Source organism: Nestor notabilis, unplaced genomic scaffold (assembly GCF_000696875.1).
Source record: "Nestor notabilis isolate BGI_N333 unplaced genomic scaffold, ASM69687v1 scaffold15890, whole genome shotgun sequence".
Taxonomy (NCBI): domain Eukaryota; kingdom Metazoa; phylum Chordata; class Aves; order Psittaciformes; family Psittacidae; genus Nestor; species Nestor notabilis.
This window is the reverse complement of record NW_009910804.1, coordinates 18,485-35,558: the sequence shown is the minus strand read 5'-3', so window position 1 is coordinate 35,558 and position 17,074 is coordinate 18,485. Positions and strand designations below refer to the sequence as shown.

General features: G+C 39.4%; 1 protein-coding gene across 1 annotated transcript in view; it reads right to left on the bottom strand.

Annotated features, from left to right (window-relative positions):
* Nucleotides 1-15,910, bottom strand: part of RABEP1 (rabaptin, RAB GTPase binding effector protein 1) — a 28,673-nt gene extending 12,763 nt beyond the window's left edge. The window contains exons 1-7 of the mRNA XM_010011731.1: nt 15,587-15,910; nt 13,306-13,509; nt 11,893-12,053; nt 5,690-5,809; nt 3,146-3,281; nt 2,230-2,408; nt 1,216-1,341 (exon numbers count right to left, since the gene is read on the bottom strand). Coding sequence (XP_010010033.1) covers nt 1,216-1,341; nt 2,230-2,408; nt 3,146-3,281; nt 5,690-5,809; nt 11,893-12,053; nt 13,306-13,438 — 855 coding nt within the window. The 5' untranslated portion in view covers nt 13,439-13,509; nt 15,587-15,910. The remainder of the gene's footprint in view (nt 1-1,215; nt 1,342-2,229; nt 2,409-3,145; nt 3,282-5,689; nt 5,810-11,892; nt 12,054-13,305; nt 13,510-15,586) is intronic.
* Between the last annotated feature and the right edge of the window lie 1,164 nt (nt 15,911-17,074).

The following is a 17,074-nucleotide window of genomic DNA, read 5'->3' as shown; positions in this document are numbered from 1 at the left end:
CAACACAGTATCTGAAATAGCAAGTTGTATCCTTACGGTAGGATAAGAGGGTAGAACTAGATCTCAGCCACATTTAGTCGTTAGGTTTCTGAACATCCTTCTGCATTCTGAACTGTTCTAAATCATTGATGGGAATAAAGGACAGACTCTAGAGCTATATACTTTTTTCCCCTTCAAAAAGAATAATAAATGAATACCTTTAGGATACAACCGTAAAATAATAAAATAATAATAAATATTATAGTAAGAAATAAACCAGGCAAAATACTGGCTCACACTGCAAATGCTCAAGTCTCCTGACTTGTCTCCAAGCAAGTCTATAGCACATGACTATTTTATCAATTTGTCCCTGTTCTGACTTACAACCAAGATGGAACCTGCCAGATGATCAGATAGGCAAGCAAAACGCAGTGGAAAAGGATAAGCAACTGCCTATTTTGATACTCTATCCAAATTCCAACCTGTGTGCTCATAGGGTTTGCTTCCTCCCAAGTGAAAAGCTGAGGCAAACATCACACACAATTCCAGCTCGTCCCTGTGTGTGGCTGTCTACAACACCCGCGTGGCTCCTAACCCATGACATGCAGCAGCATCCCTTTTTCTGGCTGTTGGAATGGGTTACTAATACACCTCAAGCAGCTTCCACTAAATCTTGGTGCTGAGCCCCAGCTACTGGCTTTGGTTAAAAAAAAAAACTGCTGAACAGATGTGGCCAAACCCCTCAACTCGCACAGCTGGATGCAGCTTAATACATACAGACACATGCATCATACTGGTGTGCATGTCCTAAGCAAGTGGCTAACCCCCCAGCCAGTGATCTGACTGGTCTAACCAGTGCCAGGTTAGCACAGAATTCACAAGTAGGTTAGCAAAGCAGGTACAATAGACCTGCTGACTGTTCAGATATAATTGGTTTAATTCTGAACATTTAGGTGTGCTAGAACGCGAGTATAAATCCCAAGAGAACTTAACAGCAGTTAACATCCAGAACGAAGAAGGTAAATTATGGGTTTTAACAGCACCTCTCGGGATTGTAAAGTATTGTCTTCCATTCTTCGTTAGAATTTATCCATTCAAATGCAACTCCAAAGGTTTTTAATTGGTTATTAAGAATTATAAGCTACAGAGAATAAAGGGCATTAATTTGGCATTTGTAATCAACACCCTGAGGAATGCATGAGTGCTCCAAGTCACTTGAACTATCCCTTGTTTTACCTCTTCATTAGAAAGCTGGGTGAGGGTTTCCTCCTGGGCAAGAGAACATGAAGCTTTCGTTTCATCATCTGAATCTTTTTGCTTCTGCTCCTTTCTCTTGCTAAGCCTTTGCTGATCATCTTCTTCCTAGAAATCAGTGGTCAATAGAGAACACATATAAGTGAGATACGATTTTGTTGTAGTCATGACATTATAGTTTTTATGATAAACTAAGCTACACAGGCAGCGCTGAGAAAAGACTATATTGGTTAAAAACCTGGCGTTTATCACATAAGGGTTCTTTTGGTTACAAATCTATTGTTCATTTCACAAGGTACCCAAACTTAAATGAGAACTTACTTTTCAAGTTTAGTGGCCAATTCATGTTATTGAGTAATTTTAGTCAAAGAACGTATTACCTAGATCAAAATTCTTATATAAGGATTACCAAATAAGTAACAAAAATAGCTGTTACTCTGGCTACTGGTAACATACTTGCATCACTAATGGCCCCATTAACAGCCATTATACAAGCCTGAATGTTAAAATGTGAAAAGGTAGAATGTTACATATGGAAAAAGAATCAAAAGAGACAGTACAGAGCACTAATCATGTGCATAAGGTAATTCACAATGAAGCTCTTGGTTTATGCCAGAGCTAGGTGGCTGCATTGGAAAAACTTAAGAAGTGAAACTTGTTATCCTACCATTCTTAGCCCAGATGTTCTGCGTCATAGATGACTGTTTCTTCTTCCAAGATTATTTTCTGGGTATTTTTACCTTTTCATTTAACAATATTGGCAAAATTACTTTTAAAGTTACTACATACATTAGTATTATTCACACAAATGGAGAGTTTCTGTTAGAACTTCCAGCTGCCATTCAAATGGAGAATTTCTATTAAAACTGTCAGCTGTCATTTTCTCAACTAGTAACACACTTAAATAACTTGTCTATAACATGTGATTTCCATACCTATTATATCACATTAAGTCTACGGTATTAACAAGAAAAAAAGAGGAAAGCAGCAAGTAACCTGATCCTTTTTTTTCAGTTCTTCAACTTGTCGGAGCTGTTCAGAGGTCAGAACAATTTCCATACGTTGCATGTCCCTCATCAGCAAACGTTGAGACTCCAAGAACTGGTCATTGGCTTTTTGCCACGTGTGTTTCAACTGGTTGTGCTGCTGTCGCTCTTGCTCTAAGAGATGGCAGACTATTCAAGAACAGAGAGTCATTCTGAACTGGGGTTTTTACCCTCTTTTCCAAAGGCAAGCATTTTCATGAATAAAAGTAATTATTGCTCTAATCAAGAACAGTCAGGCTTTGCTCAACAACTATTTAGAATGAAATAAGGCATTATTTTAATTCCTAAACTTGGCTTGTGATTAGGGATGTATTGCTGACAGTTTAAGATTCCTCAATCAGAAGACTAATGCCTTAACTTCATTCATGACTTCTGAGTTTATTTTTCCCTACTGCTGGTTTCAAACCACTGTCTTCTATGTCCCTATTTATTTCAGCAGAAGGTTCTGTTTTTCATTCCTCTGCAGTGACTCTGCACTGTACACTGACACATCCATTCCACCACCAGGCATTCAAACTGGCATACCTCAGGGAGATGTATCAACACATGATGGAAATAATGCTCATAATTGTACATAAATAAAAGACACCAGTAAAATCACTTGCAGTACTCTAAGAACTAAGCAGAAATTCAGTAGCATCCCTCAAGAGAATGAATGGCTCTGTTGTTTTTCTCCATCATAAAAGAACTCCACATTCAACTCTTCTGTAAACATTTTAAGGGCTTTCACATTTAAAAGTACTGCTTCCTCCCCCCACAATTTCCTTAAATCCAATTCAAATTAGAAATCAGAAAAGAATTAACAGCTGTGTTGGGTTTTGCATCCTTAGTGTAAAAGAGTCAAAGGATTCTTATCAGATAGGTACCTTCATGCAGTTCTTTCCGCAACTTCTCTGCATCTTCTTGCAGGACTGATTTTTGCGTGTTGAGAACAGCCACATACATCTCCAAGTCTGTCCTACATGACTTCTCAGCTTCCAAATAATGGTTCAGTTCTTTAACCTGAATAAAAAGAGGGAAATCTACCATCTCAGTGGGGGACCACACTCAGGCATTTCCTTTTTCTTAGCAGTTACACATCACCTGTTCAGGTAATGTGCAGGTGCTGAAGGACAAGCTTAATTCTAGAAATCACAAACATTCAACTACCAGTGTGCAAATCTGTATGTGTGCAAATGGTACTTGCATTTATTTCTGAATACTCATTAGAGTAAAAAAAACAAAACCAGTTTTCAAACCCATGAAAGACTGCTGCAAAAACACAGGAGAATCTGTCAATGAAAAGCAATTAGACAAAGAAAGACTGAAGAAATATATTAGGATTTTAAGAGAGGGTTACATAAACATCTGTCAAACACGATGCTCACAGAAATGGATCCCATCCTGGAGCAAGGAATGGGTTGAAAGGTTTCTTTATGGCACTATTCAGTTTTACAGTTTCCTGAGTCAGCAATCACAGGAAACAAAAGCCTTCAGGCAATTCCTAACTGGCTCCACAGAGCGTTACTCATCTTCCTCAACACCAACTACAGAAGCCACCGACACCAACTCAGAACTCAAGACAGCTCTTTGGCTTTAACTTGCCACTAATGGTGGAGACAGCTTCTCCTGCCCTAGGACACCAAGTCTTCTATCTGCTAAATGCCTTTGGAATGGAGAAATCTGACTCCCAGAGAACAGCCTTTGGGAGGGAGGGAACAGGAAGGGGGGTGGTGGGAGAGCAAAGAAACACTTTGTTTCATTAATCCAGTTAAACACTTGACAATGAAAAACAAAATTACATGACTCAGGCAGAAGATGAACCAACAGATAAGCACAACACACTGCTCCTTCTGCACCAGTCTCATACCCACCTACTAACATAAATCATGTAATATCTTGCCGTTTTATAGCACCATATATTAAAGTACTTCCACAGCTTCCTAAGTTTGTGCTTAAATGTCTCCTTGCTACATACAAACCAGCAATTCTTTCCCAGTAAGCTAAAAAGGTGACTTGAAGTAGGACTCCTGGCAACTTCAGACAGAAGGAATAATGATGTAGAGCTGACCACAGGTAAGAATTAAGGGCCTAAGTAATTTTCTTTGGTAAGAATCACCATCTAAAGCAAGACTTCTTTAAGACCAATCTCCCAATAAACCAGAAGCATGGACAAAGTGATTACCCACTTTTTTCCAAGAAATGTGTGAGTGTGTTTTACTAATCCCATAGAATGACACTGTCAGAATTGAGAGGCCTGACAGAGACACCACCACAATTCCTGGTCCTGAAACACAAGAAATTTTATTCAGGCCTTGCCACAAGAATGACCTATGATTTTTATAACCACATTCAGCAGAAAGTTCTGAGGAAAGTTCTAGACTATTCTTAAGAAGAAAAGATAAAAAAGGAGAAAACCAAAAAGCATTCTGAGAACAAGCAAGCAAGAGGCACTTCACATTTCTTCATCTTCCCCAAATTCATCCTGGCAATCAAAAGGAAGTATTATTTGCATCGAGAGAAAAAGCAGAACTACTTGCAGAACTGTTCTTCCTAGGAACATTTCAGTCTCAAAAAAATCACAAAGAATCTATGAGGAAGAAAACACTCAAGCATGGCCTGTCAATCTAGCAAAATATTTTTAGCCTGTTAAATGAATTTACACTGTTCTCCTAAATCTCAGGGATTTATAAAGAAGGTATTTATTCGTGTGTCTTAAAACATCCACATGGTAAGTTACTTTGCAATTTCAGACCATTTGACTTTCAAGTTAAAATATTTGTTACAGCAAACATCTTCATTTATGTATAAAATAGTGCCTTAAAAGCAACTATCTTACAGTGCTGTAGATACTGTTTACCCTTCAGAGCTGATGAGAAAATTCAACAGGGGTTCTGACGTACCTGAAGAATACAGGAATGCTAAATAAATCACTGACCATGATTTCTTGGCAGCAATGACCAGCACCCCTTTCTATGTATCTGAGGTTAAGATACAAAAATCCTGGTGATATTGCCTCAGTGTTATGACCAGGGTTAGAAAATGAAATACAGCAGATGCTGGATGGAAGTAGATTACAAGAATTTTGCCAAGTCTTCCTGGGGCTGCAAGCCTGACCATAATCTAAATCCAGGCTGTTGGAGAGGTGCAAAGCAGATATTCTCTAAAGTTTTTTCTTTTTTATTACTAGTAGACCTGAAGCCATGGAATTTGAACTAAGCACAGATGACACACACATGACAACCCTCAAAACAGGAAGATGGAAAAGCATCTCCAAGCCAAATATGTTATTTGAGCTCCAGGAGAAAAGATGCATTGCGCATGAACAGTTTCACAATGCACATTTTTGTCTCTTACAAAATTTGACTTATCTGCATCAAACCAGCATGATGCAAGATATAAATAAGGATACAGTTGCAGCTCCACCTCACCTTTGATGCTTCTAACTCTTTGATTTTTTCTTCAGCTCCTGTCAATTTCTCCTTTAGTGCTGCAATCTCTTTCTCCATGGGCATCACAACCGAGCGCAGCTTCTCAGCATCTTCCTGGGCCTGAAGTTAAGGCAATAAATTATGAATAACACATTATCATAGTTTTCACCACAACAGTTTCCATTATTGGAGAAATTTGGAGAAAATCTCTATGCCAACAAAAATATGCCAACTTCCACTTTCAATACTCGTCTTACTGCTATTTATTTAGTTCAGCAGTCATCTCTATGACAACAGGCCAATATTACTCCATTCACAGAAGGCAGCTAAATTTTAAGTCCATGTATGGATTAGGCCATGAATATCTGTTTTTAAAGAGAATGTTATTAAATCTATCACTCTTGACACTTGGGAGAAAATTTATGGATCAGGCATTCCAAAATACGTTCATTTTTGTTATTAAAGACCTTCACTTTCCTGCAATGTGCTGCCAGGCAGCACACACAGAAATGTAACACAGAACTGAATGGTGAGTTACTGGCCATTCATTTACTTACAAAGATAAAAGAAAAAGGATCTGCACAGTAATGTATAGTTTAGCTTTGCTCTGCTTTGGAAAACCATTTTTCAACTTCGAATTACTACTGATGTAGCATCAGGTTTTGGTGTCACTGTACTAAATGCTTCAATACTTTATATAAGCAATTTATCAAAACCCCCATGATTTTTCTGCAAGAGTAGTTCTGAATATATCAAAGCAGGACAACAGAATGAGAAGACTGATATCGGGGGGCGGGGGGGAGAAGAGAAAGAGCCAGGTAAATATAGCGAGAATTAAAATGAGAAACAGCATCCAGTGCTCAAATTCAGAACCACACATGTCAACGGGTGGTCCTGACATCCCCATTTCCTAAATGGATGCACTAAAAACTTTCCAAGTGAAGGTAACAGCTCCCATAGACTCCACAAGAGCAAGCAGAACACTCAAGTATTCACCTCAGTAAAATTCTTCAAGCCATGAGGAATTTAAGCAATCTAATTTGGGTGGATTTATGTGTTGGAGGTTCAGAGCACTCAATTGTTCTCTCTCATCTATTCGAGGAACTCAGCAGGGGAGGGAAGGCTGAGAACTGTGCCCCAAAGCTGAAGTGTCAAAAAATGACACTTTTCCTAACCTATCAGCAAAGGCAGCCACTAAAAGACAATGTTCAGGTCTTGTTTAAAATCTAAACTAGAATCATAGAATGGGTTGTGGTGGAAGGGACCTTAAAGCTCATCCAGTTCCAACCCCCTGCCATGGGTAGGGACACCTTCCACTAGAGCAGGTTGCTCCAAGCCCCTGTGTCCAACCTGGCCTTGAACACTGCCAGGGATGGGGCAGCCACAGCTTCTCTGGGCACCCTGCACCAGTGTCCCACGACCCTCACAGAATGCAGGTCTTAAAGGCTACTTTCAGTTTCTGGTAAGCTTTACTGACAACTCTATTCTGAGCAAGACTTTCAGGAAGAAAACCAGACTATTTTTAACCACTGTAGTTTTCTAAACCTAAAATTAATAGGCAATATAAAACAAGATTGCAAAACCATTATACACATGCTACCAGCACCCTGGGCTCTGAAAAGCTTTAAAGAAAACTCTGTAGACTAAACAAAACTGAACTGCTTCATGTTTCGTTCACTTCTGTGGCATTTTGTCACTGCTAGTTTGCTTGTCCAAAGAGTGCAAATAAAATCCATGAGGAAAGCAAGGGACATCACATGATGCACTGAATTCAATACCAGGGACATGTGACAGTGTCACACGTACATACATATCCTGTCACTCGCAGCCAGCAACTCAGCAGTCACATTTTGGGAGCAGATGGGAGCAGTTCAGCTTCACAGGTTGCTTTATATTTCATTTATTGTATCAGTTCTATTCGTTTAATGCTACCTATAGCTGGCTCATATAGACTAAAGATAGGCCAACATTTTTAGGACTGTTAAATAAGCTTTTTCCTCATTATTCACGATAACTGAAAGAATATTCCATCACCAGTCTGATTTCACATGGTTCAACATTGAATACACAGCAACAAATGCATCCATGATGGAACCAGCCAGTTCAGAGGAACAGTCAAAAAGGTCTCTGAAAGCAAAATCAACCAACTGGAAAGGCCCAACTGCATCAAATTCCACACGACAGAAAAGTTACTCCAGCTTCTGGTGCTTGGTAAACAGAGCTGAAGAAGACACTATGGTTGCAACATAGTGCAAACGTGTCCTTTAAAAACACAAAAAGGGGATGTGTGTGGAAGGTTGGGGGTAAGGATCTGGATTAAACATCAGTGTGATAGTGAGCTAAACACCTTCAATAGCCTCTATCTGCTAACAAAATGAGTGCTGGTCACTAGGTCTGCTTTTGAAGGCAAAGTAATTACTGAGACTCCCAAATTGAGGTTAAAGTTCCCACTCAAACTTCTAATAAAATGATATTATCTATCCTGTTGAAAAATGCTACATAAAGATACTGTCACATGTGGCAAGAGGTGCCACAGCATCTCATCTCCTGTGTTAAAAGGCGTTATTCAGACTCTCCTACAGGTGTGATCCTTAAAATCTTTTCTTTCATTCTAACATTTTGCCAAACTAACTTGGCTGTCAAAGACCAAGGTTTTACACATTATCAGCTTCTACTCATCACCTAACCAAAACCAAAGCACCCAAACCTCTTCTGCCCCTGCAAAACCCGCTTCCCCCAGCACGGCGGCTGAAGAACACAGAATCATGCTGCAAGGGACCTACAGACCACAGTGTGAAGATGACTCCACAGAGAGAACACGCTAAGAACGAGTCCAGGTCACTGCACAAAATCTTAATGTCTTTTACTGTACACTCCAACCAACATTTGCAGAAGAACAAAAACCTGGCTGGAGCAACCTCAGGCAATACTGGACCTGAACCTGTTCCTTAAAATCGAGACAAACAGAAAACACACAGACACAGTTTGAGAGTCTCTCTTTAAAGCAGGAGTAAACCATTTCAAGTTCCTCTAAATCTATGCCACTGTTCTTTATCATTACCAGTGAAAGCAGCTTACTGTATATCAGATTTTATGGCCAACTCTGTCATGCAAATCAGATTACTCTCTCCTTCCAATTTCCCCTCTTCTGACTACTAAGCACACTTTTTAACAGGAGGTTTGTCTTTTCTTACTCCTTCTATATGCAAAATACCTGCTCTGCAGACTTCTGCTACTCAGAGTTTGACACAACTGTGCTATCACCACACTCCAACAGCACACAGATCCTTTCCTGAGTGGAAAATGAGGTCTGAATTAAACAGGGAGTAGTCAAATTATGCCAGTAGGCAAGTCTCATCCCCACCAAGTCATTGTCCAGAGGGAGCTCAGCCATTCCCAAGCAGAGAACTTCCATGGAAGTACATGCTGCTATGGCTGGACTGCTCTTAGCATCTGTGGTAACAAAACCCCCCAAACCTACCTGGTAGTACAACACAACAGGAAGACAGACTTTTATAAATCACCAATCTGTTTTCTGAAAGATTAATCACTGGGTAAGATTCCTTCTCATCAGAACATAGGATTTACCTTTTCTGCTTCCAGAAGGGAGATTTGTAGAATACACCCAAATTTTACAGCACAGACATCTCAGAAATCACTGCTTTATGATAAAAACCACAGAACATGCCATTTTCTACAGAGCTTTTGGCAATTTGCAACTTGAAAGATATTTACATGGAAAAGCAAAACAGCTGCTTCCAGCCAAGTACATGTGTTCCAGCAGGGATGTTCTTTCTGACAAGAGGATGCTCAAGAATGTCAAATGCCACATTTCCAGGCTAGACTTGGATACCTCTGGCAAAGTAGTCACAATCTAGTAAATCCAGCTCAAAATAGTACACTTATCAAAACACCCACTCTAAGTGCTCCCAAACTGGGTTAACTAGTGTGCACACTGGAAGCCTGACAGCACACATACCAAAACTATACAGCCCTGGACTGAAACATATGGCTTGCAAACTTGTCTCTGCTCTGTCCATTCTTCTCACTTCACCTCTCACTGAGGATGCTAGGCAATGGTATGGTTTTCTGCTCGTTTTTAGAAATGTGATATATTATCTGCAGGTACAACATCTACTTACAACCCAAAGAGCAAGTACTTGGAAAAACTTGTTCCAAGTTTATGCCTTATAATAAAGTAAATCCATCTTTACAATGGAGCATAGAAAGATGGTGGATAAATACAATACTGTTGGCTGGAAACACCATTTTGCATGAGGAATTGATCACAAGTCTTCAAATAGCACATCCCAAGTGACCAAAAAAACTCCTTTCGCCCTGGCTGCTGAAGCATGAATATTCATTATTTTGCTAGCCAAACACAGCTTTTATGGCCTCGGGATTTGCTTGCTTGGCTTTAGGTAAAATTAAATGTCCTTTTCCTAATTTTCATCTAATTCTTAGTCTCCTTGAGGAAAAAATTCACAGGTTTAGTGACAGAGAATAAAAAACGCATGCAAAGCAGCATAAGCAATTATTGCAGACCAGAACATTACAGGCAGTACACATTCCTCTGTTTTACTGGCCTATAAAGCTTTTCAAGCTCATATCAATCAAAGATTAACAAACTGATCACCTTTTTCCTTAGGATCACAAGGGATATTTATTTCCCTTTCAAAGGAGTATGGTTGAAAATGCTATTTATCTGTTACACTAGACTTCTCAATGCTAACTGGCACATGGTAAAGGCACTAAGCTTAGGTGAGCTGGTGCTGTCATCTGAGCAACTTCCAACTCCAACTGTTACATGATCAGTACATTTAGATTTAAAAATAATAATAAAAAAGAAAGTGCTGAGATTTTTGTTATTGGAAAGAAACAAAGAGATTGTTTTCTGAAGATTCTGTTGGTAATACACTGCCAGGACTTTTACACTATGAACTCTGTAACTTCTGGGTTGTTTCTACAAGACTCACCACACTTGCTCCAGTTTTGAACTTTCCTTCCTCTTAATAGGGCTAAAACCTTCTCTTAACACTGGCAAATAGGCTTTATTCTGACTCCCAAACCTCTGACTCTACTACCTTTATAAATCAGGACTACTTGGTCTCACCAAGTACCAAACAGCAGTTATGCAGCTACAACCAGCAATGTTCAATAACTCCTTTATAAGTGTCAGAAAAAGAATTCCATTTTGCAACACTAATACTTATTGCTTGTTACAATATAGTAAAAATAGGTAAAATATTTATGTGCAATGTTTGTGATATTTAATTCTGCATTTCTGCTGCTGGCAGCAAGCAGAAATAAGGACATGCAGTGATGTGGCAGATGATCAGACGTCAGCCTACTCCTTCACTGCATATAGGATCATTTCTTACATTAAAATTGTCTTAGATTACCTTGAAGACTACCCTAAGCCTGCTGAGAAGACAAATCCACTTAAATGAAAGTTTTTATAACATGATAAAGATTCCAAAACATTGACCTACTATGAGAGGTTCAATTTCCTTCCTGCCTGGAAGAGAAATACAGCAAATCTTCATCCTCCACCAGGAAAAAAAATAAATCCAAACTCTACACAAGACACATCAGTCTATTTCCATGAACTCTTCTAAGTCACAGATCTCTGAACAACAGCAACAACAAAATGTTTCCAAACTCCAGGGTAACTATCTTTCATCATCCAGACCTGTTTTGTAACAGCAAGGTTCTGCACTTCCTAGGAAGCTACTAGTATTGTGTTGCACAAATATGATTCACCTTAAAGACAAAAGATACTTTAGATATAGCACCCATTAAAAACCTCAGAAGAAGATTATATGATCTGAGAAGAGGTGCAGAAGCGTAAAAGAGATTTTAAGATTCTGCAGTCAATCCAGAAAAATCTGAAGTGGGCTCTCCCTGAGTTCACCTGATGTTATGACAAGAGGCTTCACAAGGCCTCCTGCTTTTACAAGCTCAAGGCCAAACCGTACCACCTTCTCAGGTGCAATTCTCAGAATGAATCCAAATTACCAGGTACAATATGCGTATGGATTCAAATTCAGGATTAGGTCATGATGACTTCCTTGAATAAGGAACTGGCAGAACGAAGCTGTGTGTATTTCTGAGTAACTATGAGCAGGCAGCAGAAATGAACTCATCCGTAATACCCCAGGTGTAGACTGAAACAGAAATTGAAAACCTAGATTTCCACATACCTTTTTCATTTCATTTTCTAGGTTTTCTTCCTCTTGACCTTCAGACAGTCTCCTCCTTAACTCTGCTATTTCCCGTTCCACATTTTCTCGATACTGATTCCACTGAGCTCGCTCCTGCTCCAACCTGTGATGATACTGGAGCTCATAGTCACGAACAGTCTCTATAAAACAGCATTTTCAAAACTTATTTTCAATGGAAGGTAAAAACCAGAGCCTTAGGAACTCTACCTCCAACCAGTCAATGATTTATCATAATTGATCAAAACTAGGACAACTCTCCCTTTCTCTCTCTTCCCTTTGACTCCTGCTCCAAAACCCAACTAGCAGAAGCAAAAGATCCAAAGGAATTGCATCTCAATTTGTACCACCACTAGAACAGAAACAAAAAAGCCTCCAAAACTGTGTAACTCCTCATTTCATAATAATGTACATTTCTAACAGCCTATTTACCAGCACATTTGTACCTCCAAACACATCATCCAAACAATCAAACCCCTATTTACTTACTCCAAAATGCAAAGGAACTAGAACATCTCATGCAGCTTTCATTTCCCTAAAATACCCCTTCAGGTAAGGAGTTGTCTTTGTTTACACACAGACAGCAGCTGGCACAACTGCACCTTGATCTAGGTTCCTGTATCTATGTAGATCATAAACAAACAGAAACTTGTGTACTCAATATACAGGAATATTTGTCTTCTCTGGGGAAAAGCATAATCGGGTCATGAAAAAGCTGCCTACAGCCAACAGGTTGGAGGCTCAGGATACTGTGGTCTTGTTTGGGAACATTTAAGAGCAGCCAGTTATGGCAACAGTCTGTCCCCAGTTTACATCCTGCCTTCTGTTCCTTGCACACAGTTTGTCTCAGAAACATCAACAGCTGTGCAAGCTGCAAACATAACAAAGCATAGCTCAAAACTATCAAGAGAAAAAAAGACCCACGACTGATACAGAGCAGCATGTTCAGTCACTAGCCTGGGGAAAAGTCTATGTGATAGTACTGGAGGGACACTTTACTGTCTGACAGCAGAATGATGTTTACACACAAGGAGAGAAGAGAATCATGCTGCCAGCCTAAAGCTGTTTTCAGACTTGTCAAATTACATTCATTACACTTATCTTCATGGAATGATGAAGTATCACACTCACAATCCCTCAAAAATGCTTTGCATATATGTGGGAGTTCCTATTGCCATGATTCCTTCTAAATTCTATCCTCATATTAACAGAAAAGAACCACCAAGCTCCTTTTCACAAACTTGGGAACTATGCTTCATCCATTACTTCTGTAGCCAGCTTTTACCAAGCCATGAAAAGCAGCTATCCATGTTCTGTGCAAGAGCAGGCACACAGCACTGAACACCTACTAAACAGGGGCTTGAACTTAGTGGCCACAGCTTGCCTGGTTGTTACCTTTCATAACAGCTTGTAGTGAAGCTACTTCTTCCTGCCACTGCCTCTTCACCTCATCGATAGCTTCTTGCTTTGTGTTCTCAGACACTGTAGCGATAGCTTTGATGTTCTCCATTTCAGCATGAGCCTCCATCAGCTGGGTCCGCAGTTGTCCCAGATCATCTTGGGCTGCTTGCAGCACTGCATTTTGTCTTTTCAGGTCCTCTGAAAAGAAGTTTTATTTACATTTAGCTCGATTCATAAATTCAATCTGAAGAGTACCCATAGCTGCTTTGGCAAAGAACAGTGATCTAACACGGACATGAAGGAAGCACTGATATTAAAGCATCTACCCATAACAACTGAACACCCTTAGCACGTACCTTTAGGGAACATTATTGCTTGACTTCACTTCCCCTTGCCTTTCATTAAACAAGTACCTTTTCATGGATGCAGCCAAAAAGCAGACACGGTAGATATAACCTACAAATCAATACACTGGATGAAAGTGTACTGTGCTTTTAACTAGTTCATTATTATTTAACTCGCTCTGGTAATTAATCTGGAAAAGATAGGAACAACAGACAGGAAACCAGTTCTTCCCTCACTTTTGGCACCAAAATGGTCCTGAATTTGGATAGAGCACTTCATATTTCTTGAACAGAAACACTCTGTGACCACTACCTGGAGCCCACAGAAGAATCTGCACTTTACCATGGCTTTGCTAAAACTGAGCTTCTAGAAAAGGAATACATTCAGTGAAACATCCACTACTTGTCTGATTGTTGCAACTACAAATAGAAATTAAACTAACTTCACATTATCTTCCTGAGTTTTTAGTTAATCTGAAGCAAAAAGTTCAGGAAGATATATATTATACAACTGACTGCAGAAGCACTAACACAAAATACAGTTTTATGCCCACATAGCCTATTTCAATGGCAATCACTTTCAGCAGAAACATCTGGCCAGTGTACAACAGACACAAAGTTATCTCCATGTCTTTACCTCAATACCAAAAAGCCTTACCAATCCTGGTGCCCCACACCTTACCTCTTGAGAGACAGACTGGAACCCAGAGCTAATCAGGTACTCAAAAGAGCATTAACTCTCATGTAAAACAAAACAAAACAGGACCATATAGTATTTATATTACTTACTTTTCAAATAGTATTAAGGATTGGTTGCAACAGTCCCAATGTACATTTGGTAAAAGTTCTTGAGAACAAGGAGGGAAAAAAGCTTGGGAGGGGGAAAGAAAAGTAACTGCTTGTATTTTCTCCCTGGTATCCTTTCAGTACATGTGAAAGTCAGATTGTTTTTTCCATCACAATTTATTTTTATTTTCTATTTTTTACTGTTCTGGAAAGGGAGAATTATTGCTGATCTCATCAGTAGTGTCTTGTATCTTAAATATCCTTTTATCAAGCTGCTAGAAACACAAAGAAATAGGCCTTCTGTATGATCTGATCTTCATTATGCCTGTTGTATTTCTGCTCTCATAAGCTTATACAAGCAGCTGCAGTCTTAATGCATTTCTTTTTTGGCTCTGCTTTCATATGTTAAAGACAGGAAAATCATCAGGATTAGAAATAAATCAATTTGGCTTCAGAACAACAGCTATCTCTGCTCTCCAATTCTGCATCAGATATTGGAGCTCATATGGTTCAAATTTTCCTCTGAAGAGTGTTATTGAAATAGAAGCCCTTGGCTGGTATTAAAATTTTTATGTTTGTCTGCTTATATTCTACCTCAGATGGGAATTTAAGACAAATGAATATTACATAAAAAAGCTAGGCACAAAGCACAAGCAGCACACCATCCAGACCGTGTCTTCCCCTTACCAGATCAGCTGCTGTTCAGAGAACGAGCACACCATGACTTCAGCAAGTGAGTATTAAAATCCAGTGGTGTTTTTAAGTGTACATCAAGTTACTCTGCTGATTCCTACCCGTGCAGGCAAACTGAATCCTAAAAATTCATTCTAGGAAGCCAGTAGCCACATACTGAATTTCACTCTCTGCTTGCTTCTTATGTTCTTATTATATCTGTGTAAAAGACTACTGTTACTTTTCTATTTTTGGCAAATCAAACACAACAATGCCTTATCCCATTAACCATACTGGATATCCTAGTAGAAACCCACCATGAATCCTGGTTATCCTTAAAGAAAGAAAGTGTGTGGTGTGCACAGGCAAATGGGGAATAGTTGTTGGCCTTACAAATGTTATTCTTCATACAGGAATTATTTGAAGATGAAGTTTAATAACCTTTACAGTAATTCAGAGAATTGAGAACTTACCCTCCTTAGCCAGGTATAACTCCTTAAATTTTGCTCTCTTTTGATTAAATTCTTGCTCAAGCTGCTGCTTTGTGCGCAGAAATTCTGCATTGACCTTTTCCAATTCGGCTACCCGTTGTAGAAGAGCAACTGGAAATGAAACAGAAGATAAGATACATCACTAACAGGGCATCCCGTTCTGCAAGCTTGAGGTTTGGGGCTTATCCTTTTAAAAATGTCTTTACTCATTAGCTCAGCTGTTGCCCCATGATACGTAAGGACAACCAGACACAGTCCTTTAACAACAAAGGAAGACAAGTTGTCTTTGACTGTAGCACCAAATTGTAGACATCTTCACAGTACTAGAGTCTGGGAATTCTGTAGAAAACAATCAACCTCTCCCCAGAATCCCTGTGACTTTCTATATGCAATGAAGGAAGAAATGGGGGAAAAAAAAACAGTTGCCAGAATTATTTCTATTGGTGCTTCTTTCCAAAACGTTGGGAATTTAGTCACAAGGCATAGGAATACTGTGTGAAGGCTGTGCAACAAAGCACCAAGTTCTCAACGAAAACACAGGGACTGCTCAGCTAACAACTACACAGGAATGAAGCACAGAAAAACCCATAACCTGAAAACTAGCTACCATCATCTTTCCTGCTCTCAGTTCTGCATGTTCACCAAAAGGAGGTGAAAGAGACTCTACTCGGTAAGATCAAACCCTCCCCATTTCAGGCAGGTAAAAATCCTCACACTACTTTCCACTGTTCATTGCATTAGCAGTTGACCTGATGGTACAACAGAAGAGGGAACAGTAGAAGTCCACGAAGCACCTAAAGATTGTTACAATGCAGTTATTTCTGAAGAAAACATACAATACCATTGTATTATCCTATAGAGGTCCCACACAACCACCAACCCTGTAATATTGATCTTTGTGTGCAATATTAACCGCTTTGCACCTCAAGAAGTATAGGTCTGGTTGGTTGAGGTACCAGACAGTTTTACACTGCACAGCTCAGAATTCAAAGTTCAAATATGAAACAGAAGCAAAAGACAGATGAGCTAGAACAAAACCCATCTCCATGGTGCAATGCACTGAGCAAACAATGTTCCTCTACACAATTCTCTATCTGTTCTGCAAAAGCATTTTATGGACACGTTCCAAATCTGTTGTGCAAATCTGAATCTGTTCTTTTGAGTTACAGCCTCTATACAGCACAGACTAGATACATAAAATACTGATCCATCAGAAGTGTTCACATATGACACCCAACACGCTTCCCACCAAAAGCAAGTAGTGAGAACACAGTACAATGGCTGTACAACTTCAGCATCAAACGTTTACTTACAAACAGTTGTAATTAGATCTAGAGCTTACAGTGGTAAAACACTGGATGTTCAATGCCACCAAGACTGGGTGAGTTATATTTATTTTTAGTACCTGGTGACTTAGAGCAGATATGAATGAAAGAGCCTTTTAAAAGCACAGGTATGTTGTACCAATTG